The sequence below is a fragment of the Sturnus vulgaris genome, chromosome 25, assembly GCF_052056855.1.
Source record: "Sturnus vulgaris isolate bStuVul1 chromosome 25, bStuVul1.hap1, whole genome shotgun sequence".
NCBI lineage: Eukaryota > Metazoa > Chordata > Aves > Passeriformes > Sturnidae > Sturnus > Sturnus vulgaris.
Window position 1 is genome coordinate 1547122 of NC_142267.1, and position 26983 is coordinate 1574104.

Here is a 26983-nt window from a genome sequence, read left to right on the forward strand (position 1 = left end):
GCGCAAGCGCGGGGCACGCCGGGAGTTGTAGTTCGGGCACCTCCCCGCCCCCGCGCCTCGCCGGCAGCGCGGGACTCGCTTTCCCAGCAAGCACCGCGGCACCGCGCGAAAACGGCCGGGATAACGCATTCACCTGCGGGGAGCGGGGAACAGGTGGGGCGCGCCGCGGGTGCTGCCGGGATTTGTAGTTCTCGGCGGAGCGGCCTCTCGGCGAAACGGCGAGGCGGGCGGCGGCCGCTGGACTCCAATTCCCAGGGTGCCGCGGGGCGCGGCGGGCAGGGCGGCGGTGGAGGGCGGGGGGTACGAACGGGAACCTCGGCGGTGCCGGGGGGATGCTGAGGGGAGCCCTCAGGTGAGGAGGAGGAGGAGGAAGGAGGAGGAAGAAGAAGGAGCGGGAGGGGGAATGGCGGGCGAGCGGCGAGCCCTGGGTGGGGCCCATTGTTCGTGGAGGGCCGGGGTGGGGCAGCGGTTCCTCATGGAGTCACGGAATTCTCCAGAGAAATCAACACCGGGGAGGGGTCGGGTCGGGGAAGGTTTAATTTTAAGATTTAAAATTAAAATCCCGCCTCGTTCCATCCCCTTACCCAGCTCCTTGCTGCTGCTCCGCTTAGAAAATAATTTTCTCTTTTTTATCTCCCAAGCCTGAAACTTTGAATGTTTTATTTCCTGATAATTCAACTCGGTTTAAGAGAATTTTTTTTCTTTTTTTTTTTGGCCGATTTGAGGTTCTTGGGGGTTGCGGGTATTTGATGTCATTGTTTGATTTTCCTGCCTAAATTTTCTCCCCAATTGTATATCCCAATAATAAAAGGTTTTGGTGAAATATTTCGAGCTGAAAAAAAAAAATATAAAAAACCAAATTGGCCATGGGAACATTTGGGATTGTCGAGCCTGGAGAAAAGAAAACTTTGGGAACTCCCAGGAAAAATGGAAAGGGAATATTTCCAAAAATATGGAGGGACAAGGGGGGGAAATTAATTCCAAATGGTTTTAATTTGAATTTTGGGTTAAAATTTCCCATCCCTGCCACATCCAAGGCCAGGCTGCGACAGCGCAAGGTTTGACTTTAAAAAAAGCCTTAAAATTCAAAATTCACTCTTAAAAATTTAAAATTCTCCTTAAATCCCACCCCGTATCCAAACCGCTTTTTTTTTTCCCTTGCAGAATATTCATTTTTATTTTGATTTTTTTTTTTTTTTTAACGCTGCCAAGAGCAGGAGGTGTCCTCGCAGTAAATATTGATGGATTTTTTTTTTTTGCTCAGGGCAGGTTTAAGGCGGATCTAATTAACGCCGGGTTTTAATTAATGTTCCAAAACCCCAGAGCAAGGGCAGGAGTGAACGAAAGCTGGAAAAACGAGTCCTGCTCGGGCTGGGAGTTAAAAAAAAAAAATAATTTGGGTTTTTTGGGGGGTTTTGGGGTTTTTGAGATTTGGGGTTTTTTGGGGGGGTTTTGAGATTTGGGGGATTTTTTTTGAGGTTTTGTTTGGGGGTTTTTGGGGGTTTTTATTTGGGGGTTTTGAGGTTTTGTTTGGGGTTTTTTTAAATTTTATTTGGGGTTTTGAGGTTTTGTTTGGGGGTTTTGTTTGGGATTTTTGAGGTTTTGTTTTGGGGTTTTGAGGGTTTTTTTTTATTTTATTTGGGGTTTTGAGGTTTTGTTTTGGGGTTTTTGGGGGGTTTTGGGGTTTTTGAGATTTGAGGGGTTTTGGGGGGGTTTTGAGATTTGGGGGATTTTTTTTGAGGTTTTGTTTGGGGTTTTTTGGGGGGGTTTTATTTGGGGGTTTTGAGGTTTTGTTTGGGGGTTTTGTTTGAGATTTTTGAGGTTTTGTTTGGGGTTTTGAGTTTTTTTTTTATTTTATTTGGGGTTTTGAGGTTTTGTTTTGGGGTTTTTGGGGGGTTTTGGGGGTTTTGAGATTTGGGGGATTTTTTTTTGAGGTTTTGTTTGGGGGTTTTGGGGGGTTTTTATTTGGGGGTTTTGAGGTTTTGTTTGGGATTTTTGAGGTTTTGTTTGGGGTTTTTTTAAATTTTATTTGGGGTTTTGAGGTTTTGTTTGAGGTTTGGGGGTTTTTTGGGGGGTTTTGTTTGGGGGTTTTGAGGTTTGGGGGTTTTGAGATTTGGGGTTTTTTGAGGGTTTGTTTGGGGGGTTTTGTTTGGGGGTTTTGAGGTTTTGTTTGGGGGGTTTTGTTTGAGATTTTTGAGGTTTTGTTTTGGGGTTTTGAGGTTTTTTTTATTTTATTTGGGGTTTTGAGGTTTTGTTTGGGGGGATTTTTGTTTGGGGGGTTTTTGTTTGGGGGTTTTTGGGGGGTTTTTGAGATTTGGGGGATTTTTTTTGAGGTTTTTTTTGGGGGGTTTTATTTGGGGGTTTTGAGGTTTTGTTTTGGGGTTTTGAGGGGTTTTTTTATTTTATTTGGGGTTTTGAGGTTTTGTTTGGGGGGTTTGTTTGAGGTTTTGAGGTTTTATGTGAAGTTTTATTTGGGGGTTTTGTTTTTTGGGGGGTTTTGTTTGGGGGGGTTTTTGGGGGAATTTAGTTTGGGGTTTTGTTTTGGGGGTTTGAGGGGTTTTTTTTAATTTTATTTGGGGTTTTGAGGTTTTGTTTGGGGGAAAAATCCCCGCCTTTCTGCTCAGTTTTATCATTTATTCTGATTTAATCCCGATTTCTCTTGATTTTATCCTGATTAATTCCGATTTATCCCGATTTTCTCCTCTTTTATCCCTATTCAATCCCGATTTTCTCCCGATTTCTCCTGAATTTCATCCCGATTTTCTTCTCGATTTTCCTCCTGATTTAATCCCGATTTTTCCTCCTGATTTCATCCCGATTCATCCCGATTTCCTCCTGATTTTTCTCCTGATTTTTCTCCCGATTCCTCCTGATTTCCTCCCGATTGATTTTATTCGCGTTTTATTCGCGTTTTATTCGCGTTTTATTCGCGTTTTATTCGCGTTTTATTCGCAATTTATTCGCGTTTTATTCGCGTTTTATTCGCATTTTATTCGCGTTTTATTCGCGTTTTATTCGCGTTTTATTCGCGTTTTATTCGCATTTTTGTTCGCATTTTTTTTTCTCGTTTTAGGGATGGGAACCCTGGCAGGACTGAGCACATTTGGAGGTTCCAGCTCCTCAAAGTGAATTTTTCACCCCAAATTTATCACCTCGAGGATCTTTATCGAGGTAAGAACAATGGATTTTTTTTTTTTTTTCAATAATAATTTGATTTTATTGTGGTTTTTTTTTTGAAATAAATAATCCTTCCTTATCTCTCTTTTCTTACTGTTTGAATAATCAGGTAGTGACCAAGATCTAAATAATAATTTAATTTTTAATTTCGTTTATTTTAGAATAAATAAAACATTAAAAATCTTTTTTCTTACTCTGAATAATCAAGTAGTATAAGAATAATAATAATAATAAATAGCAGTAATAATAATATTAATTTTTAATAAAAAATTGTATCCAAACCTGGAGGTGCTCTATGGAAGCAGAATTCCAATTTTTTAATAAATAATTTGATTTTTTTTCCTCCAGATTTGTGTTTTCCTGGAATGGAAGTGCCCTAGGATTGCAGAATTCCTTTTTTTTTAATAAATAATTTGATTTTTTTCCCGATTTTCCCCCAGATTTGTGTTTTCCTGGAATGGAGGTGCCCTTTGTGCTTCTCCTCACCAGGCTCGTGGCAGAAGTCGCTGGAAAATCCACGGAAAACTCGGTGGGTGCTCCAGGAATTGAATTGAATTTCATTTTATTTCATTTTATTTTACTTTATTTTATGATATTTTATTTTATTTTCTGGTTTTCTATGATATTTTATATTTTATTTTAAGCTATTTTATTTTATATTTTATTTTGTTTTCTATTTTATGTTATATTTTATTTTTTAATGGTATTTTATTTCTCCTTAATTTTATTTTTTTTTAATTAAAAATATTTTTTTAATTTTTATTTTTCTTTTCCTTTTAAAATTTTATTTCATTTTTTTCTTTTCATTTTGTTTATTTTTATTTGACTTTTCTGGGTTTTATTTATTATTTATTATTATTTTTTAATTATTTTTTATTATTATTTAATTTCATTTTTGGTTTTATCTGATTTTACCTTTTTTATTTTATTTTGGTTTGGGTTTTGGGAACTTCGTTCCTATAAGAAAAATAAAATCGATTTTTATTAAAAAAATTAATGTCAAAAATTAAAAATAAAATTAAAAATAAACCAAGCTCTCCTTTCAAAAAAATAAAAAATAAATCTGGGTGTGTTTGGGGTGGGCGATGCTGGAATTCCCGTGGGGATTTGGGATTTTTGGGGGTGTTTTGATGGTGAAATGTGAATTTTTTTGGGGAATTTTGTGTTGCCCAGGTGCTGGAGCAGGAATGCTGTGTGGGAACGCTGGGATCCAACGGCTCCTCGTGCCCCGGGAGCCAAGGCTGCAGCACAGGTGACAATTCCAGAACACAGCAACACCTGCGGCTACAGCCCGAGGACACTGACACAGAGTGATTGACAGGGAGTGATTAATTACACAGCAACACCTGCGGCTACAGCCCGAGACACGGACACTGAGTGACTGATTGATTACACAGCAACACCTGCGGCTACAGCCCGAGGACACTGACACAGAGTGACTGACAGGGAGTGATTGATTACACAGCAACACCTGCGGCTACAGCCCGAGACACGGACACGGAGGGACTGATTGATTGATTGAGTGATTGATTGATTGATATTGATTGAGAGTGAGTGATATTGATATTGACTGAGAGTGATTGATTGACTGAGAGTGATTGATTGACTGAGAGTGATTGATATTGACTGAGAGTGATTGACTGAGAGTGATTGACTATTGATTGCTAGTGAGTGATTGATTGATTGATATTGATTGAGTGACTGATTGACATTGATTGAGAGTGATTGACATTGATTGAGAGAGTGATTGATTGATATTGATTGAGAGTGATTGATATTGATTGATTGAGATTGATTGAGTGATATTGAGTGATATTGATTGAGAGTGATTGATTCATTGAGAGTGAGAGTGATTGATATTGATTGCTAGTGAGGGATTGATAGTGATTGATAATGAGAGTGATTGATAGTGATTGATATTGATTGAGAGTGATTGAGTGATTGACTGAGAGTGATTGATAGTGAGGGATTGATTGAGTGACTGATAATGAGGGATTGACAGCGATTGATTAAATTGATTGAGAGTGAGTGATAGGGATTGATTGAGAGCGAGTGATTGATTGATAGTGAGTGATAGTGACTGATTAGATTGATTGAGAGTGATTGATTGTGATTGATTAGATTGATTAGATTGAGAGCGATTGATTAGATTGATTGAGAGCAATTGATTCCATGGGCAGAGACCCAGCAGGCCTTGGGAATTCCAGGGGGAAAAATTCCCAGATTTTTATTTTTTTTTCTTTCTTTTTCCCCTTATTATTTTCCTCATAATTTATTTTCCTCATAATTTATTTTCCTCATAATTTATTTCCCTCATTTTTCTTTCTCATTTTTCCCCTTTGGAAAAATTTTATTTTCTTGGGATGAACCTTGGGAATAAACCTTGGGGAAAAAAACTGGGGCCCTGGGAATTCCAGGGGTAAAAAATTCCCAGATTTTTGTTATTCCCCCTAATTTCTTCTCCTTTTTTTCCCCCTTTGGAAAGTTTTATTTTCCTGGGATAAACATTGGGAATGAATTTTGAGGATGAACGTTGGGAATAAACTTTGGAATAAAACTTCTTTAGAGTGGGAAAAGTGGATTCAGGTGCTGTTTGTAATCCAAAAAAAAAGGGAATTTCTGTGGGTGTTCCCCTCCAAAACCTGGGGATTTCCAGGAATTCCAATCCCAGGTTTTTGGGCAGGGTTCAGGAATTCTCAGGAATTTCAGGAATTCCAGTTTTTTCATTCCCTGTTTTTTCCGGGAATTTTCCAGGAATTTTCAGGAATTTTTCCATTCCCGTTTTTTTTTTTTGAGGGTTCAGGAATTTCCAGGAATTCAGGAATTTTTCCATTCCCATTTTTTTTTTTGAGGGCTCAGGAATTTTTCAGGAATTTTCCAGGAATTTTCAGGAATTGTTCCATTCCTGGTTTTTTTTGAGGGTTCAGGAATTTTCCAGGAATTTTTCAGGAATTTTCCAGGAATTTTCAGGAATTTTTCCATTCCCGGTTTTTTTTTGAGGGTTCAGGAATTACCAGGAATTCAGGAATTTTTCCATTCCCGTTTTTTTTTTTTTTTGAGGGCTCAGGAATTTTTCAGGAATTTTTCAGGAATTGTTCCATTCCTGGTTTTTTTTGAGGGTTCAGGAATTTTTCAGGAATTTTCCAGGAATTTTCAGGAATTTTTCCATTCCCGTTTTTTTTTTTTTTGAGGGTTCAGGAATTTCCAGGAATTTCCAGGAATTTTTAGGAATTCACAGGAATTTTCTGGAATTTTCCATTCCCGTTTTTCCCAGGCTGTTTCCGGAGCGAGGACGGCAGCAGCAGCAGCTGCGAGCGCTGCAGGAACGGCAGCGACTGCAGGGACGGTGAGAGCAGCAATTAATCCATTAATTAACCTGTTAATTAACACATTCATTAACGTGGGCCACGGCCTCGGCCACTGCAGGGACAGTGATGGCCGCAATTAATCCATTAATTAATGAGTTAATTAATGTTGGGCACAGCCTCCCAGCGACTGCAGCAACGGTGACCGCATTAATTAACGCATTAATTAACGCATTAATTAACGCATTAATTAACGCATTAATTAACGCATTAATTAACGCATTAATTAACGCATTAATTAACGCATTAATTAACGCATTAATTAACATTGGCTGGGCACAACCCCAGTGACTGCAGGAATGGTGAGTGCCCACTCATTACTGCTCATTAATTAAGTCATTAATTAACTCGTTAATTAACTCTGCTTGGATGGGCACAATGTCAGTGACTGCAGGAACAGTGACCTCGCTAATTAACTCACTAATTAACTCGCTAATTAACTCGCTAAGTCATTAACATTGGCTGGGCACAACCCCAGTGACTGCAGGAACTGCCTGCTCGTTACTGCTCATTAATTAACTCGTTAATTAACTCATTAATTAATTCATTAATTAACTCATTAATTAGCTCGTTAATTGGCATTCATTACAGTGAAATCTCCTCCAAGCTGTGGCAGAAATTTGAGTGAATTTGGATGTCATTAACTCTAATTAGCTCCAATTATTTTGTATTAATGAATTGACTTTAATTAGCGCCAATTATTTGTATTAATGACTTGGGTGGAAAATCCGAATTTTTTTTTTTTTTTTAAATTTTTAAATTTCTTTTATTTTTATTTTTTGTCCCCCCAGGGAGCCGAGGGATGAACCTGAGCACGGCCACGCCCTTCCTGCAGGACGCGGGTGAGAGGGGGGAAAAATTAATTTATTGATTAAAAAAATTAATTTATTGGGTTAAATAATGGATTTATTGGGGAAAAATGGGATTTATTGTGTTAAATGGATTGATTGGGTTAAAAATGGGATTTGTTGATTTAAAATTGATTTATTGAGTTGAAAAATGGATTTTCTTGGGGAAAAATTGATTTATTGGGTTAAAAATTGATTTATTGGGTTAAAAATTGATTTATTGGGTTAAAAATGGATTTATTGGATTTTAAATGGATATATTGGGGAAAAGTATTTATTGATCTTAAAAACTGGATTTATTGGGTTAAAGACGGGATTTATTGGGTTAAAAATTGATTTATTGATTTAAAAATCTGCATTTATTGATTTAAAAAATTTGATTTATTGGAGTGAAAAACGGGATTTATTGATTTAAAAAATGAATTTATTCAGTTAAATTTTTTTTTTTCGTTTTTCTTCTTTTAAAATTTTTTTAATTTTTTATAATTTATTTATTTTAAATTTGAATTTTTTTTTTTTTTTTTTTTTTTTTTTTTATTCCCAGGCTCGGTGGCCGTGGCTCTGTTGGTGGCGCCGTTCGTGCTCAGTTTGTTCCTCATCCTCTCTGTGGCCGCGTTCTTCTGCCTCAGACGGGCCCGGACACTGCCAGGCCTGTGCTACAACAACAAAGGTCCCAAAATAATTAAAATTAATTAATTAATTTAATGATTAAAATTTCTTCTGCCTCAGACTGGCCCGGACACTGCCAGGCCTGTGCTACAACAACAAAGGTCCCAAAATAATTAATTAATTAATTTAATGATTAAAATTTCTTCTGCCTCAGACGGGCCCGGACACTGCCAGGCCTGTGCTACAACAACAAAGGTCACCAAAATAATTAAAATTAATTAATTAATTTAATGATTAAAATTTCTTCTGCCTCAGACGGGCCCGGACACTGCCAGGCCCGTGCTACAACAACAAAGGTCCCAAAATAATTAAAATTAATTAATTAATTTAATGATTAAAATTTCTTCTGCCTCAGACGGGCCCGGACACTGCCAGGCCTGTGCTACAACAATAAAGGTCACCAAATAATTAAAATTAATTAATTAATTTAATGATTAAAATTTCTTCTGCCTCAGACGGGCCCGGACACTGCCAGGCCTGTGCTACAACAACAAAGGTCCCAAAATAATTAAAATTAATTAATTAATTTAATGATTAAAATTTCTTCTGCCTCAGACGGGCCCGGACACTGCCAGGCCTGTGCTACAACAACAAAGGTCACCAAATAATTAAAATTAATTAATTAATTTAATGATTAAAATTTCTTCTGCCTCAGACGGGCCCGCTCACTGCCAGGCCTGTGCTACAACAACAAAGGTCACCAAATAATTAATTAATTAATTTAATGATTAAAATTTCTTCTGCCTCAGACGGGCCCGGACACTGCCAGGCCCGTGCTACAACAACAAAGGTCCCAAAATAATTAAAATTAATTAATTTAATTAGAAAATTTAATAATATAGGGAAAAAATAATACAAAAAAAATTTGATTGTAAAGGGAAAAAAAATTGATTATAAAGGGGAAAAAAACCAAAAAAAAAATTAATTATAAATTCCCATTTTATGGAGAAAATTCCCTTTTTTGTGCCTAAAAATTTCTAATCTTGCCAATCCCACCCCCAATAAATTCTCTGAATTTTGGGATTTTTTTATCATTTTAATTTGAATTTTATGATTAAAAATTCCTTTTTCAATAATAAAATTATTCTACCCATGGCTTTTTTTTTTTTTTAAGAAAATGAACAATTCCAGCTTTCCAAGTAATTAAAATAATTTTAATTTTTTTTTTTTTTATTTTCCTCTTTTAGCTTCTGTTCTGCAGCCAAGTGAAACAGTGAGTGAATTTTCCTTTTATGGGAATATTAAATTAATTAACAATAATTTCCACTTTAATTAAAAATTTCCACTTTAATTAACTACATCCAAACTTTTATTAAACAATTCCTTAATTGTTGAATAAAATCAAATTTTTTTTTTATTCAGTTATTTTTCCTTAAAAAATCCTAATTTTTTTTTTAAAGGAGAAACTTTTATAAAATTCTTTTTTTTCTACATGAATATTATTGGAATTAAAAAAAAATTCTGTTTTTTTTTTTAAAGAAAAACCTGTTTAAAAGTGAATTTTTTTTTTTTTTTTTTTGCCTTTTTCCTTCTGTTCCACAGGCATCCATGATCTCTCCTCCAACTTCTTCAGGTGAGGAATTTTTCTCTGGAATGTTCTAAAATAAAAAAAAAAAAAAAAAAAAAAAATCAAAAAATCCCCAAAAATTTCCGGGGGTGAAGGATGGGATGGGTGGAGGGGATTTGGGATTTTATTCAAATTATTTATGGCTGGGATTTGGGGTGGGGGAAAAAAAAAATAATTTTGGGGGTTTGTGGGTTTTTAATTTGGGTTTTTAATTTGGGTTTTAATTTTGGGTTTTAATTTGGGTTTTAATTTGGGTTTTAATTTGGGTTTTGTGGGTTTTAATTTGGGTTTTAATTTGGGTTTAATTTTGGCTTTTGTGGGTTTTGGGTTTTAATTTTGGGTTTTAGTTTGGGTTTAATTTTGGCTTTTGTGGGTTTTAATTTTGGGTTTTAATTTGGGATTTGTGGGTTTAATTTTGGGTTTTAATTTGGGATTTGTGGGTTTAGTTTTTGCATTTGAGGGTTGAAAATTGAGACTTGAATTTTTTCCTTTAGCTCGAGGTTTGGGGTTGAATTCCCCATTCCCGGATTTTGGGATATTTTTCCCATTTCTCTGACCCCATTCCCAGATTTTGGGATATTTTCCCCCATCCCTGACCCCATTCCCGGATTTTGGGATATTTTCCCCCCTCCCTGACCCCATTCCCGGATTTTGGGATATTTTCCCCCCTCCCTGACCCCATTCCCGGATTTTGGGATATTTTTCCCATTTCTCTGACCCCATTCCCGGATTTTGGGATATTTTCCCCCCTCCCTGACCCCATTCCCGGATTTTGGGATATTTTCCCCCCTCCCTGACCCCATTCCCGGATTTTGGGATATTTTCCCCCATTTCCCTGACCCCATTCCCGGATTTTGGGATATTTTCCCCCCTCCCTGACCCCATTCCCGGATTTTGGGATGTTTCTGTTCCCGGCAGTTCGGAAGCCCCGTTACGTTCGCCGGGATCGCTCCCTGGGCCCGCCCGCGCCTGGCCCCGCCTCCAGCAGGGTCAGCAACGTCTGACTGGGATGGACTGGGATGGACTGGGACACACTGGGATGGACTGGGACGGACTGGGGCACACTGGGACGGACTGGGACACACTGGGACGGACTGGGACACACTGGGACAGCAAGGTCTGACTGGGACACACTGGGACGGACTGGGACACACTGGGACAGCAAGGTCTGACTGGGACACACTGGGACGGACTGGGTCAGCAGGGACAGCAGCGTCTGACTGGGATGGACTGGGACACACTGGGACGGACTGGGATGGACTGGGATGGACTGGGATGGACTGGGACAGAAACATCTGACTGGGACAGACAGGGAGAGCAGGAATGACCTGAGCCAGCCTGGACTGTCCTGGGACAGCAACGTCTGACCTGAGCCAGCCTGGGACACACGGGGACAGCCTGGGACAGCAACGTCTGACTGGGACACACTGGGATGAACTGGGACACACTGGGACAGCAGGAATGACCTGAGCCAGCCTGGACTGTCCTGGGACAGCAACGCCTGACTGGGACAGCAGCGTCTGACCTGAGTGTCCTGAACCCATCCCGGGACAGCAGGGTCAGCAATGCCTGACCCGAGCCAGCCTGGACCATCCCGGGGTGTCCCGTCCCCATCCCGGGGTGTCCCGGGTCAGCAATGTCTGATCTGAATGACCTGAACCGTCCCGGGGTGTCCTGACCCCACTCTGGGGTGTCCCGACCCATCCCGGGATGTTCCAACCCCATTCCCGGGATGTTCTGTCCCCACCCCAGAATGTCCCGACCCCACTCTGGGGTGTCCCGTCCCCACCCCGGGGTGTCCTGACCCTTCTCCCAGCTCCGGGAATTCCCTGGGAGTCGCCGGTCCCGCAGGATTTGTGCCAAATCTCCCCCCGAGCGCGAAGGCGGCGCCGGCTTTTGGGGACATTTTGGGGACTTTGGGGGGTCCTGGCTCTGCTCCAGAGGATGGGGGAGAATTCCCGAGGGATTTGGGGGATTTTTTCCTGTTGGTTGGGGAGAATTCCTGAAGAATTTGGGGGGAGAATTCCTGAAGAATTTGTGGGGAGAATTCCTAAGGAATTTGTGGGATTTTTTTTTTTCCTGTTTGGGGAGAATTCCTGAGGGATTTTCTGAGTTTGTGGGGAGAATCTTTATGGAATTTGGGGGATTTTTCCCATCTGAGAATCCTTGAGGAATTTGGGGGACTTGTGGAGAGAATCCTTAAGGAATTTTGGAGATTTTTCCTGTTGATTGGGGAGAATTCCTGAGGGATTTTGTGAACTTGGGGGGGAGAATCCTTAAGGAATTTGGGGGTTTTTCCAATTTGGGGAGAACCCTTAAGGAATTTGGGGAAATTTTCCTGTTTGGAAAGAATCCTTAAGGAATTTGGGGAGAATCCTTAAGGAGTCTTGATGCATTTGTGTGTTTGGGGAGAATTCCTGAGGAATTCTGTGAACCTGTGGGGAGAATCCTTGGGGAATTTGAGGGAATTTCCCTGTTTGGGGAGAATCCTTAGGGAATTTGAGGGATTTTCCTTGGGATGTGACCCCAGAACTGGAGCTGACATCGCTGCAGACCCCAAAATCCTGGGATTTGGGATGCAGATCCATTCCAGGATCCTGCTTGAAAGCTATAGGACGAGGTGACGGTGATTAATCATGCTAATTAATCATGCTAATTAATGATGAATCCTTAATGATGGCAATAATGAAGGTGCAGAATCCTTTGGAAGCGAATCCCGGGGCGTTTTCCCTCTCTCTTGGTGCTCAATCCAGACCCGATCCCAAATCTGGGAAATTTTTTTAATTTTTTTTTTAAGGAGAATTTTTCCAGCTCAATTCTTGGATGAAGAATTTTCCAAGGATTATCCCTGCTGGCTCTATTTTTTTTTTTTTGTGGAAAAAGAGGGAATTCCTGGATTTGGAGCAGTCAGGGATTTTTGGGATGAGCCAAAGGGATCAGGACAAACTCCTGCCAGTGGAAAAATGGGAATTTTTTTTTTTTTGAGGGGTGAAAATTCCCTGGAATTTGCAGCACAGCTCTGAGCTCCAGAGGAATTCCCAAATTCCAAGCACCAGCTCCCACGGACCTTGTTCCTGCCTGAGGAATTTTGGGAATTTTAAATAGCTGGAAAAGATTTTTTTTTTTTTTTAATTTTTCCTGGCTGGGTCTCCCTCCTGCAGCTTTTCCACCTGAGCCTGAGGGTCCTAAATCCATGGAAAAAATCCCTGGAATTCCAGCTCTGAGTATTTCCAAAAGAAATCCATGGAATCCAAAGGAAATCCATGGAATTCAGAGGAAATCTGGGGAATTCAAAGGAAATCCCAAGGAAATCCATGGAATCCCATGGAATAATCCCAATTTTTTTCTGGGAATTTTGGGTGAGTTTGCTTTTATACTCCTTCAAAGAGTGGGGAGGCTCTTGTGCCAAAAAAAAAAAAAACCAAACCTCTGGAATTCCAGATTTTTCCTCTTTATTCTGATAAATAAAATTATTTTCCTCCTGGCCATGCAATTCCAGGTAAAGGAATTTGCAGGATTTGGGAAATTCCAGTTTGGAATTTTTTCTCATTTCAATTTTTTTTTCTTGTGCTGCTGAGATTTTTTTTTTTTTTTTCCCCAAGTAGAAATCCTGGCTGGAGATTTTATCCTGGAATTCTGAATTCCTGAGGATTTTCTGAATTCCAAAGGGGGAAAAAATTAAAAAAAAAAAAAAAAAGGAGGAACTATGCAAATAATTCCAAAGAATTGCACCTCTGGAATTCCTGTGTGTTAATTCCTGTCCTGCTTAATTACAAAAATTTAATTTATTGAAGGATCAGCTCCTTGTTCTGTCTCTCCTCGTGCAAGATTTGGTTTAATTGTTTAAAAATCGGATTTGTGTCGTTAAAAACTGGATTTGTGTGATTTAAACTCGAGAAATGGAATTCTGGGTGGAATTAAAACCGAGTTTTTCTCAGTGTTTTGCTTTTTTTTTTTTCTTTTTTTTTTTTTTGCCAAGAAAACTTGAAAATCCCAAGATTTTTGCCCAGAAAAATTGGAAATCCCCGTTTGTTTACCCAGGAATTGGGAAAATCCCGAGATTTTTATTCTTTTTTTTTTTTTGGTGTGGTTCAGGTTTGGCATCGCTGTCAACTCCTGGGTGAGGTTTTGGGGTTGGGCTTGGGGTTTGTGGGTTTAGGTTTGGTTTTATGGGTTTAGTTCTGGGTTTGGGTTCAGGTTTGGTTTTTATGGGTTTAGTTTTGGTTTTATGGGTTTAGGGTTCAGGTTTGGGGTCTGATTTTTTGGGTTTTATTTTGGGTCTGGGTTTGGTTTTGTGGGTTTAATTTTGGGTTTCGGTTTTATGGGTTTAGTTTTGGGGTTTGGGTTGAGATTTGGGATTTGGCTTTTTGGGTTTTGTTTTGGGTCTGGGTTTTATGGGTTTAGTTTTGGGTTTGGGGTTGGATTTTGGGTTTGGGGTTCAGGTTTGGTTCTATGGGTTTAGTTCTGGGTTTGGGGTTGAGTTTGTGGATTTAAGTTCGGTTTTATGGATTTAGTTTGGGGGTTGAGTTTTGTGGGTTTAGTTTTGGGTTTGGGTTGAGATTTGGGGTCTGATTTTTTGGGTTTTGTTTTGGGTCTGGGTTTGGTTTTGTGGTTTAATTTTGGGTTTGGTTTTATGGGTTTAGTTTTGGTTTTGTGGGTTTAGTTCTGGGTTTGGGGTTGGATTTTGGGTTTGGGGTTCAGGTTTGGTTTTATGGGTTTAGTTCTGGGTTTGGGTTGAGATTTGGGGTTTGATTTTGTGGGTTTAGTTTTGGGTTTGGAATTTGGTTTTGTGGGTTTAGGTTTGGGGGTTGAGTTTTGGGGTTGAATTTTGGGTTTTGTGGGTTTGGTCTGGGTTTGTTGGGTTGGGTTTGGGGTTTAGTTTTGGGGTTGAGTTTTGTGGGTTTAGTTTTGGGGTTAAGATTTGGTTTTCTGGGATCAATTTGGAGTTTTCTGGGATCAGTTTGGGTTTGGAGTTGAATTTTTTGGGTTTCTCTCCCTTTGCACCCCCAAATTCCGTTCCCAATTCACTGCTTTGGGTTGAAAACAGGAAAATTCTGCTTTAAACTCGCTTTTAATCCCACCCGAGTATTTTGTGTATTTGTATATTTGTAAACAGTGCCAAAATAAAGAGATTTCAACTTTTCTTTTTGGGATTTGAGTTTTTTGGGAGAATTTGAGCTTTTTTGGGTGGGGGTTGAGTATTTTTTCGCTTTTTATTTTGGGTTTTGAGCTTTTTTGGGGTCGTTTTGAGCTTTTTTGGGGGGAAAGGTTGAGATTTTGGGGGGCGTTTTGACTTTTTTTTTTTTTTTGAGCTTTTTTTGGGAAATCCGTGGAAATTCCTGGAGCTGGGAAATCCCTGGAGCTGCGGCCACTGGGGGGGAGTAGAAGGCAAGGAGAGGGAACCGTGCTTGGCCAAGAATTCCTGAAAAATCCTCGGAATCCTCTGGAATTGCTCATCCTGCAGAATCCCTGGGGGGAAAAAAAAACAAAACTGAGTTCCTAAATTGCCTTTGGATGAGAAAATCCCGGGATTTTGACCCCTGGGAGCAGAATTTTCCAATAATTCCTGGGAACAGGTGAAACCTCCTGGAGCTGCTCATTCCATGGAATTCCTGGAAAAAACTTTGGATGAGAAAATCCCAGGATTTTGGGCCAGGGGAGTTGAGCTGGGAGCAGAATTTTCCAAGAATTCCTGGGAAATCCTCGGAATCCTCTGGAATTGCTCATCCCATGGAATTCCTGGGAAAAAAAAAAAAAAAAAAAGAGAGAGTTCCTAAATTGCCTTTGGATCAGAAAATCCCGGGATTTTGACCCCTGGGAGCAGAATTTTCCAATAATTCCCTGGAACAGGTGAATCCTCTGGAATTGCTCATCCCATGGAATTCCTGGAAAAAACCAGAGTTCCTAAATTGCCTTTGGATCAGAAAATCCCGGGATTTTGACCCCTGGGAGCAGAATTTTCCAATAATTCCTGGGAACAGGTGAATCCTCCTGGAGCTGCTCATCCTATGGAATTCCTGGAAAAAACTTTGGATGAGAAAATCCCGGGATTTTGGCGCAGGGAATTGTCCCTTTTCCCGCCTTTTTCCTGCCCTTTTCCCGCCTTTTTCCCGGTTCCAGGTGAATCCTGGAGCTTCTCATCCCACGGAATCCCTGGAAAAAAACCCAGTTCGTTAATCCCGGCTTTAATGAGCCGAGCCCAACCTCTCTTATCTTATCTGGGCCTGATAAACTCCCAACGTTCCCGGGGCGTTGTCCCAAATCCAATAAAAATCCAATTTAAAAAAAAAAATAAATAAAAAAAAAAAAAAAATCGGATTTTATGGTGAGGATGAAAAGCCGCGCTCCTCTGGGAGCTCTTTGCTCGGGCAGGACGAACCCAGCGCCAAAAAAAATTCCTGGGGTAGGAAAAAAGTGTTTCCCCAAGTCCTAAAAAACTTCGAAATTACCTTTATTTTACTTAATTAATGTATTTTATTAATGTAGTTTTGCTTAGAAAATTTTGTGGGGTTGTTGCTCATTTTGAGGGTTAAAAAAATGAAAATCTTCTTGATGAAAAAAGATTAATTTTTTTAAAAAATTCCGATTTTTTTTATATTTATAAGGATATAAATACCATTATTATTATTATTATCATCATCATCATAATCTCTCTGGAATATTCTGATTACTATTATTACTTCATTTCTTATTATGATTCCTTATATATTATTATTCCCTTTTATTTATTATTATTCCATTATTATTATTATTATTATTATTATTATTATTCCCATTTTCTCTGGAATATCCTCATTTATTCTCTATTTCCAGTTCATTATTGAGGACAGAAACTTCCAGCTTGGTGAATTCCACCTCCACGACAGCAAGTGAAATAATCAATATCAAAATAATACAGAAACAAATATAAAATAGTAGAAAGGATAAAAATAAAATGACAAGAAAACGTGGAATTTTTGCTGCTTCCTGACCACATCCAAGGTTTTTTTCCAGCTGTTTTTCCCGCTCCAACGACCCAGAGGTAATTAAAAAGTCGTTTTTAACGAAGTTTTAATTGTGCAGGTGCTCGGGAGCTCCCAGGGTGGAAAAGGGCAGGTGGTGAAAGGAAAAAAAAAAAAAAAAAAAAGGAATAAATTGGAGTTTAACAAGGACAAACACCATAAAAACACCGGGATATTTGTGCTGGGGCTCAGCTGGCGCTGCCAGGAACAAAAAAAAAAAAAAAATTAAAAAAAAAAAAAAACAAAAAAAAAGGAGTTTTCCTACTGGGATTTGGGGTGGGAATAAACATTTCTCACCCTGAAATCAACCTGAGAAGAAAAATGGGAATTTTCCAAGTTTTTTGGATGGAATATTTTGGGTTTTTTTGGCGGGGTTTGCTGAGCGTTCCTCACTCCGGGAAATATCCAAAGAAATATTCCCAAGTAAAATATCCTTTAAAAATCCAAAGTTTTCATGGAATGAGCTGTGAGATTCCTCACAGAAAATAATCCTGGAATATTTTGAGCTGGAAAAGCCTCACAAAAATCCCCCAGCCCCATTTTCCTGCCGGGCTTTTTTTCCACCTCTTTCCTCCATTTCCTCTTCCCAGGTGGGAAAATGCTGGAAAAAATTCAATTTATGCTGAGTTATTTCCATCTCCAATGGTTTAAAAGTTGCTTTTGGAGATGTCTGGGTGAGTTTGATCCCAATTTTCCCAATTTTTTTTTAATTTCCTCAGCGAGCTGAGGGGATTTTGGCCTTTTCCTCAGCCTGGATTTTTTAACATTTCCTGTTTGTTTTAAGATGAATTCTCACAATTTGTGAGGGGAATGTGTCTCAATTCCAACCCTCAAAGAGGTAAAAATAATAAAAATAACAATAAATCGTTGTTTTTACCAATTTCAGTGATCAGAATTTTGAATTACTTTTGTTTCAGCCCCTCTGAGGGGATTTGGGCCTTGTTCCTCAGCCTGGATTTTTTAACATTTCTTTTTTTTTTTTATGGTGAATTCTCACCATTTGTGAGGCGAATGCACTTGAATTTCAACCCTCTAAGAGGTAAAAATAATCAAAATAATAATAATCATAACAATAAATCATTATTTTTACCAATTTCAATGATCAGAATTGTGAATTAATCTTGTTTCAGCCCTTCTGAGGGGATTTGGGCCTTTTTCCTTGGCCTCGGTTTTGTAAAATTTCTTCTTTGTTTCAAGATGAATTCTCACCATTTATGAGGGGAACGTGCCTGAATTTCAAGCCTTGAAGAGGTAAAAATGATAAAAATAACAAAAAAAATCATTCTTTTTACCAATTTCAGTGATCAGAATTGTGAATTAGTTTTGTTTCAGCCCCTTTGAGGGCATTTGGGCCTTTCCCATGACCTCAATTTGTTTCTATTTCCTTTGTGTTTTAAGGTGAGTTCTCTTCATGTGTGAGGGGATTGTGCCTGAATTTCAACCCTCAAAGAGGTAAAAATGATAAAAATAACAATAAAACATAGTTTTTGCCAATTTCTTTGATCAGAATTGTTGATTAGTTTTGTTTCAGCACCTCTGATGGGATTTGGGCCTTTTCCCTTTCACCTTTGTGTTTTAAGGTGAGTTCTCTTCATGTGTGAGGGGAACGTGCCTGAATTTCAACCCTAAAAGTGGTAAAAATTATAAAAATACCAATAAATCGTTATTCTTACCAATTTCAGTGATCAGAATTGTGAATTAATCTTGTTTCAGCCCTTCTGAGGGGATTTGGGCCTTTTTCCTTTCACCTTTGTGTTTTAAGGTGACTTCTCTTCGTTTGTGAGCTGAATTTCAACCTTTAAAGCGGTAAAAATAATCCAAATAAAAAACCAAATTAACTGTTTTTACCAATTTCAGCGATCAGAATTGCGAATTAATTTTCTTTCAGCCCCTCTTGAGGCGACTGCGCTGACCGGGAAAATTCTTTCAATTTTCAAACAAAGCCGAAAACAAACGGAACTCCCAGGATTAAAGTTCCTCAGGATCCCCTCTGCCAGCAAAATTGTGCCAATATTCCCCTAAAAACCGGGAAAATATGAGGGGGGGGGGGGGGGGGGGGGGAAATTAAAAAGGAAAGGGGGGGTGAGAGGGCTGGATTTTCTCAGAAGTGAGGAATTCTCTCCCCAATGAAATAATAAATAACAAACCCAACCGAGCGGAGCCTCGGAGTATTTTCTTCAGCGGGAGCCGAAGTTAAAAATTATTCAGAGTTAAAATTCCTGGCCTGTGAAGCGAAGGCTCGGGCTGTACCAGGCGAAGATTTCCACCAGCATTCCCTCACCGGGCCAAGGCCGAGATAACAGAGCAGGAAAAAAAAATCCCCACTTCCCAGATTCCATCGGCAGCTCCCCATTCCCACCTCCTTTCCCCTTCATTTTATTTCATTTTTGCCTTCATTTTATTTCATTTTCCCTCTTTTTTTTTTTTTTTTCCCCCCCCCCTCCTCTCCTTTTGGGATGAGGATTCGGCCTCTTCCCCCTCGCGGTTTTGTTTTTTTTTTTTATGTTGGAGTTTAAAGGACCGAGAGGTAAGTGTTGGACTTTATCCTCTCCTAAGGAAGGATTATTATTATTTATTTATTTTTAAATTATCTTTTTTTTTTTTTTTTTTTCTTAAGAGGGATTCTTAGATTAGAATCTTTTTTTAGGGCGTTTCTCCAGCAGCAAAATTTTGCAGCATTATGGGGGTGGAGGGAGTGAATTATAACAGGGAAAATTCTTGAGGGTTTACTGAGGGCAAAGTGATTAAAAGAGAGATTTCCCAATTTTCTGGTGTTTCCTAAAAATTCCCAGCCGTGGATGGAGTTGTTTGGGAGGCAGGAAGGGAATTCCCATTGGAAAATAAAAAGGATAAACCATTTATTATTATTTTTTTTTAAACCTGGGTGTATGTTGTGGTTGGTTTGGGATCACGCCCTGGATGTTTTGAAGGGAATGGAAACTTGGAATTTTGGAATTTTCCTGGTTTTTACTCTTCTGAGGGATCCCAGAGCTGGTGGGAAATGTCAGCAGTGGAAAAAAATCAGGGATTTACACCTTGGTGGGAACCTGGAACAATCCCAAATCCCTGCTCTTCTGCACAGCCAAAAAAAAAAAAAAAAAAAAAAAAAATTGGGAATCTTTCTTAAAATGTAGCTGGAGAGAGGGAACTTTATTGAAATCTTGGATTTTTGGGGTTGCTTTGAGTGCAGCTTGTGCAATGATAAATAATAATGATAATAATAATGATAATAATGATGATAATGATAATAATAATGGGGTCTGGCAGCATTGAACGTCATCCAAAAGTCCCTGAAATTACCCAGAGGTTCCCTAAAATCCTCCAAAAATCCTTAAAATCATCCCTAAAATCCCTAAAACCATCCCTAAAATCCTCCCAAAAAAATCCCTAAAACCATCCCTAAAATCCCTAAAAAAATCCCTAAAACCATCCCTAAAATCCTCAAAAAAAATCCCTAAAACCATCCCAAAAATCCCTAAAACCATCCCTAAAATCCCTAAAAAAATCCCTAAAACCATCCCTAAAATCCTCCAGAAAAATCCCTAAAACCATCCCTAAAAATCCCTAAAATCCTCCAGATGTTCCTAAAAATTCCCTAAAAATCCCTAAAAATTTCTGAGGATTCCCTAAAATTCCCCCAAAATTCCCAAAAAATCCCAAAATTCCTCCCCAAATCCAGCTCATCCCCCTCGGGAATCCATGGGGTTAAAAAATCCAGGTTTTAATTTTTTGGGAATTCTGGGATTAAACCCAGCCAGGCTTTCCTGGGCTGAAGCTCAAGATGATTTATTTTTATTTTTTAATTTTTTAAAATTTTTTTTTTTTTTTTCCCCTCTCTCCCATTCCAGTTCCAAAATTTCCCAGAGTTCCGGGTGGAACAAGAAAATCCTGCGGGTTCCTGCCCCGGATCCGGGATGGGTTTCCATGGAAATTCCAGAGGGAAAAAAGGAATTTTTTTTTTTTTCCTTGATTTTTCTTATTGGTTTCAGAGGGAAAAAAAAAAAAATCTGAATTTTTCTCTGTTTTTCTGATCAGTTCCAGAGGAAAAAATCTGGATTTTTTCCATATTTTTATGATCTGTTTCAGAGGAAAATAATCCAAATTTTTCCATATTTTTCTGATCTGTTCCAGAGGAAAAAAATCTGGATTTCTCCATTTTTTTTGATCTGTTTTAGAAGAAAAAGGAAAAAAATCCGATTTTTTTCTGATTTCTGATCAGTTTCAGAGGAAAATAATGCAAATTTTTACATATTTTTCTGAGATGTTCCAGAGGGAAAAATCCGGATTTTTTTTTTCTATTTTTCTGATCAGTTTCGAAGGAAAATAATCCGATTTTTTCCATATTTTTCTGACCAGTCTCAGAGAAAAAAATCCGGATTTTTCCATATTTTTCTGATCAATTTGAGAGGAAAAAAAAATTCCAGATTTTTCCTTCTTTTCCTGCTCAGTTTCCACCCCACATTCCTGACGTTCCTCTGGGACTCTGATCCTGCTGCAGAAAATCCGGATTTTTTTTTTTTTTTTAAATCTCAAACTTTAATTCTATTTGATAATTCACTTATTCCAACGCTTGGATTATTTTGAACACATCCCATTTTATTTTATTTTATTTTATTTTATTTTATTTTATTTTATTTTATTTTATTTTATCCCTCTTGGTGATAAAACCGGGATTTTCCCTGATTATTCCCGAAAATCTCCTTTTTCTGGGGATATTTGGGATGTGAAGCACAAAGGGTTGGGATTTTTTATATTTTAATTTTTTAATTTTTTTTATTTTAATTTTTTTTCCCCCCTTTTGTTTGATGTCGGTGACTCAAACTTGGGGCAAATCCAAGGCAAACAAAAGGAGCGGGCACGGAATTAACCCCGGAATGGCTGGGGTTCCGGGAGAGGGGAGGAGCCAGAAATTCCAAAAAATACCCAAAAATTCCTTAAAACCACCCCAAAATTCCATAAAACCACCCCAAAATTCCATAAAACCACCCCAAAATTCCTTAAAACACCCCAAAATTCCATAAAACCACCCCAAAATTCCATAAATCCACCCCAAAATTCCATAAAACCACCCCAAAATTCCTTAAAACCACCCCAAAATTCCATAAAACCACCCCAAAATTCCATAAATCCACCCCAAAATTCCATAAAACCACCCCAAAATTCCTTAAAACCACCCCAAAATTCCCTAAAACCACCCCAAAATTCCTTAAAATCACCCCAAAATTCCATAAATCCACCCCAAAATTCCATAAAACCATCCAAAAATTCCTTAAAATCACCCAAAAATTTCTCAAAACCACCCCAAAATTCCATAAAACCATTCAGAGTCCTTAAAACCATCCAAAATTTCCTTAAAACCATCCAAAAATTCCATAAAACCACCCCAAAACTCCTTAAAACCACCCCAAAAATTCCTTTAGATCACCCAAAACTTTCTTAAAATCATCCCAAAACAGATGTCACTGTGACGTCACAATGAGTCGCTGTGATGTCACAGTGACGTCACTGTGTTGCCACCATGATGTCACAGTGATGTCACGGTGACGTCACTGTGTTGCCACCATGATGTCACAGCAGTGTCACAGTGATGTCACAGTGATAGCACCGTGATGTCACAGTGACGTCACAGCGCTGTCTCAGTGACGTCACGGTGATGTTGCAGTGGTGTCACAGTGATGTCACTGTGAGTGACCGTGATGTCACAGTGATGTCACATCAGTGTCACCGTGATATCACAGTGACGTCACAGCAATGTCACAGCGCTGTCACTGTGATGTCACTGTGATGTCACAGCACTGTCACAGTGACGTCACAGTGATGTCACAGTGATGTCACAATCTGGGGACTCTAAAGAGAGGCAGGTCGTGTCCCAGCGGTGTCACAGCAATGTCACAGAGGTGTCCCTGCAGTGCCACCCTGGTGTCTCTGGTGTCACAGCCCTGTCCCAGCAGGCCCGTGTGACTCCGGTGTCACCTCAGGGTCACAGGGGGTCACTCCGGTGTCACAGAGGTGTCACCGTGATGTCACAGCAGTGTCACACTGGGCTCTCAGCAGTGTCCCAGCAGGCCCGTGTGACTCCGGTGTCACCTCGGTGTCACAGGGGGTCACAGCAGTGTCACAGCCCTGTCACTGCAGTGTCACATCGATGTCACAGCAGTGTCCCCGCAGTGTCACTCCTCTGTCACCGTGGTGTCCCAGCAGTGTCACCCACGTGTCACAGCCCTGTCCCAGCAGGCCCGTGTCACTCCGGTGTCACCTCGGTGTCACAGGGGGTCACAGCAGTGTCACAGCGGGCCGGTGGCACTCTGGTGTCACTCTGGTGTCACTCTGGTGTCACTCTGGTGTCACGGGGTGTCACTGGGTGTCACTTCAGGGTCACAGGGTGTCACTCCAGTGTCACAGGGTGTCACCCCGCTGTCCCTCCGGTGTCACGGGGTGTCACTCCGGTGTCACTGGGTGTCACTTCAGGGTCACTGGGTGTCACTCCGGTGTCCCTGGGTGTCACAGGGTGTCACTTCAGGGTCACAGGGTGTCCCAGGGTGTCCCAGGGTGTCACCCCGCTGTCCCTGCGGTGTCACCGCGCTGTCCCCGCCCCGCTCCCGCCGTGCCTGGCACTCCCGGCCCGCCCTGGCCCGATAAACCCGGCCCGGTGAGAGCCAGGGAGGGGAGGGGACACCCGGGGAGGGGACACCGGGACACCCCAGACAGGGGACACCGGGACACCCCAGACAGGGGACATTGGGACACCCCGGGAGGGGACATTGGGACACCGGGACACCCCCTCGTGCTCTCTGCCACTCCAAATCCCCAGAAAAGGAATTTTTTAATTTTTTTTTTCTTTTTTTTCTTTTTTTTTTTTTTTTTGAGGTCGTGACCTCCCCTTTTCTGTTGGTTCTTTTTTTTATTATTATTTCTTTTTTTTTTTTTTTTCTTTTATTTTATTCTTTTTTTTTTTTTTTTTTTTTTTTTTCCGGGTTTATTTTTGCAGCTGAGTCACCGAATTGGCAGCGGACACTTCCTGCTGCAAAAAGGGCCCAGCCCGGCCCTGGGGCTTCCCACCCCAAATCTGTGAGGATTCGGGAAAAAAAAAAATTGGGGACTGAAATTTCCCACCCCAAATTCGTGAGGATTCGGGAAAAAAAAAAAATTGGGGACTGAAATTTCCCACCCCAAATCTGAACAAATTTAGGGGAAAATTTGGGTCTGAAATTTCCAACCCCAAATGTGAGGGAATTCAGGGCTGATTTTGGCTCTTTGGATATTTTTTAATGATTTTATTCCTTTTTTCCCCCTCGGAAAAATCTTTTTTTTTCTCCTTTTTACCTTTTTTGTTTGTTTGTTTTCCCTGCTCCTTTCCCTGATATTTTCATCTCTTCAATCTCCCAAATCCCATTTTTCCACTGATGGATTTCTCATCCCAAGAAAAATTCCTGGGGCTATTCTGATCTGCGGGGATTGATTGTTTCCCTCAACATTCCCCCAAAATAAAATAAAATAAAATAAAATAAAATAAAATAATAAAATAAAAAATAAAATATAAAATAAAATAAAATAAAATAATTAAAATAAAATAAATTATAATAGAATAGAATAGGATAAAAGAAAATAAAATGGAATAGAATAGAGTAGAATAGAATAAAATAAAATATAAAATATATAATAAAATAAAATAAGATAAAATAAAATAAAATATAAAATATGTAATAAAATAAAATAAGATAAAATAAAAATAAAATAAAAATAAAATATAAATAAAATCCCAAACCCGAGCTGCAGCTGAAAGAAAATCTTGGAATTTGCATCAATTCCCTCTTCCTCTTTTCCATAAAATCCCACATCTGCATCCTTTGGGATTTGCATGGAAAATTCCCGATTTTTGTTTGCAGGCAGGTGGCCCCGATCCTCTTTAATCCCATATTTAAATCGGGATGGAAATTCAGGGAAAGGAACTGAACCCCTCAGGAAAATTCCCAATTCCAGCAGATTTCTGTGATCCGTGGGTTTGGGCTCACGGTAAAGGAAAATTCTGGAAAAACTTTGGGAATTTTTCACTCCTACCCCAAAACAGGGCTGGGATATCCCTGAAAATTCCCGATTTATTTCCCAAAATATCCTGGAATTGGGAAGGAATTGGAAAAATTGGGGTTGGAATTGTCAGAATTTTTGGGATATCCCTGAGAATTCCCGATTTATTTCCCAAAATATCCAGGAATTGGGATTAAAAAATGACAATTTTCTGATTGAAATCGCGATTTTGAGGATTAAAATTCCGATTTTTAGGATCAAATCCATCCCACGGTTTGATGATTAAAAGGAGGATTTGAGGATTAAAACCATCCCAAGGTTTTAGGATTAAAACGATGATTTTAGGATTAAAATGATGATTTTAGGATCAAAATGATGATTTCAGGATCAAAACGACCCCGTGATTTTATGTTTAAAATTATGATTTTATTATAAAAATGATGACTTTATGATTAAAATGATGATTTTAGGATCAAAACTGCCCCGTGATTTTACATTTTAAATTATGATTTCATGATTAAACCCCCCCAATTTTATAATTAACCCCCCAATTTTATGATTAAAACCCCAATTTTATAATTAAAGCCGTTGTGGGGTTGTGGATTTTTTACCCTTTGAGAGAGAAAAACCCAAAACTCTTCCAGCCCACAGGGGGAGGATCCTGACCTGGATTTTATTTTCCTTTTATTGATTTAATATCAAATTACTGCAGAACGTTGATTTTTTAACCGTTTCCACACTGATTTGGGGTTGGATATTTGGGAATTTGTGAAGTTTTTACCCTTTTTACCTGGATTTTATTTTCCTTTTATTGATTTAATATCGAATTACTGCAGAACGTTGATTTTTTAACCATTTCCACACTGATTTGGGATTTTCCAGAGGGTTTGGGGTTGGATATTTGGGAATTCATGGAATTTTTACCCTTTGAGAGAGGAAAACCCAAAGCTCTTCCAACCCTCAGGTGGAGGATCCTGACCTGGATTTTATTTTCCTTTTATTGATTTAATATCGAATTACTGCAGAAATTTGGAATTTTAACAATTTCCACACTGATTTAGGATTTTCTGGAGAGTTTGGGGTTGGATATTTGGGAATTTCTCTGTGGGGCCGTGGATTTTTTACCCTTTAGGAGAGGCAAGGAACGTGCTCAGTGACACGTGGATTTATGTTCCTTTTATTGATTTAATATCAAATTACCACTACAGAAATTTGAATTTTTTTTCCCCCATTTCCTCCCTCATTTGGGATTTTTCCGGAGGGGATATTTGGGAATTTCTCTGTGGTTCCGTGGATTTTTATGCCTTGCTGGGTGCGGGCTTTGGGGAAGGGAATCCGGAGGTGCCGGGACACGCCGGGGGAGGGGAGGGGAGGGGAGGGCCCCGGGTGCTCACCTGGCACAGGTGACTCAGAGCTGGCCGCACCTGGCACCTCCGCAGCGCCCGGCTCCGCTTCCTGCCCCGCTGGATTCGCTCTGTCACGCCATGGGAAACTCGGGAGAAATCCGGGAGAAATCCTGCCCTGGGATACTGAGAAATCCCTGGGATAGAATTCCCAAAAAAAGCAGTGCCTGCCCCATTCCTGAATTCCAGGGATCAGAAATTCGGGAGAAATCCTTCCCTGGGATACTGAGAAATCCCTGGGATTGAATTCCCAAAAAATCCACGGCTGGCCCAGTCCTTGTGGCTGATTGGAGCAGAAATTTGGGAGAAATCCTTTCCTGGGACACTGAGAAATCCCTGGAACTGAATTCCCAAAAAAGCCATGGCTGGACCAGCTCTGGATGCCAGGGATCAGAAATTCAGGAAAAATCCTTCCTTGGGACACTGAGAAATCCCCCAAATGGAATTCCCAAAGAAGCTGTAGCTGCCCCATTCCTGAATTCCAGGGATCAGAAATTCGGGAGAAATCCTTCCTTAGGACACTGAGAAATCCCTGGAATTGAATTCCCAAAAAATCTATGGCTGGCCCAGCTCTGCATTCCAGGGATCAGAAATTCGGGAGAAATCCTTCCTTGGATCACTGAGGAATCCCTGGGATTGAATTCCTAAAAAATCCACGGCTGGCCCAGTCCTTGTGGCTGTTTGGAGCAGAAATTCAGGAAAAATCCTTCCCTGGGACACTGAGAAATCCCTGGAATTGAATTCCCAAAAAATCTATGGCTGGCCCAGCTCTGCATTCCAGGGATCAGAAATTCGGGAGAAATCCTTCCCTGGGACACTGAGAAATCCCCCAAATGGAATTCCCAAAGAAGCTGTAGCTGCCCCATTCCTGAATTCCAGGGATCAGAAATTCGGGAGAAATCCTCCCTTAGGACACTGAGGAATCCCT

The 26983-nt window shown here is 39.8% G+C and overlaps 1 protein-coding gene across 2 annotated transcripts; it reads left to right on the forward strand.

Moving 5' to 3' along the window:
- Nucleotides 1-286: 286 nt before the first annotated feature.
- On the forward strand, nucleotides 287-18675 carry C25H1orf159 (chromosome 25 C1orf159 homolog). Of its 2 annotated transcripts, none has more exons than XM_088178679.1 (10): nucleotides 287-352; nucleotides 3074-3171; nucleotides 3618-3706; nucleotides 4351-4429; nucleotides 6452-6523; nucleotides 7334-7384; nucleotides 7935-8060; nucleotides 9247-9272; nucleotides 9602-9632; nucleotides 16440-18675. In XM_088178679.1, the coding sequence occupies exons 1-10, from the start codon at nucleotides 333-335 to the stop codon at nucleotides 16448-16450; spliced, it is 603 nt and encodes a 200-aa protein (XP_088034805.1). In that variant the 5' UTR covers nucleotides 287-332; the 3' UTR covers nucleotides 16451-18675. The 2 variants fall into 2 exon arrangements, with proteins under 2 accessions (XP_088034805.1, XP_088034804.1); XM_088178678.1 differs by lacking the exon at nucleotides 16440-18675 and adding an exon at nucleotides 10545-14769.
- Nucleotides 18676-26983: the final 8308 nt, after the last annotated feature.

Bases quoted from the DNA above. Each gene is read 5' to 3' on its own strand.
- C25H1orf159 (XM_088178678.1), top strand. From the start codon at position 333: ATGCTGAGGGGAGCCCTCAG. The intron at 3,172-3,617 runs GTAAGAACAATG...ATTTTCCCCCAG, and splicing joins CCTCGAGGATCTTTATCGAG to ATTTGTGTTTTCCTGGAATG. The intron at 4,430-6,451 runs GTGACAATTCCA...CGTTTTTCCCAG, and splicing joins GAGCCAAGGCTGCAGCACAG to GCTGTTTCCGGAGCGAGGAC.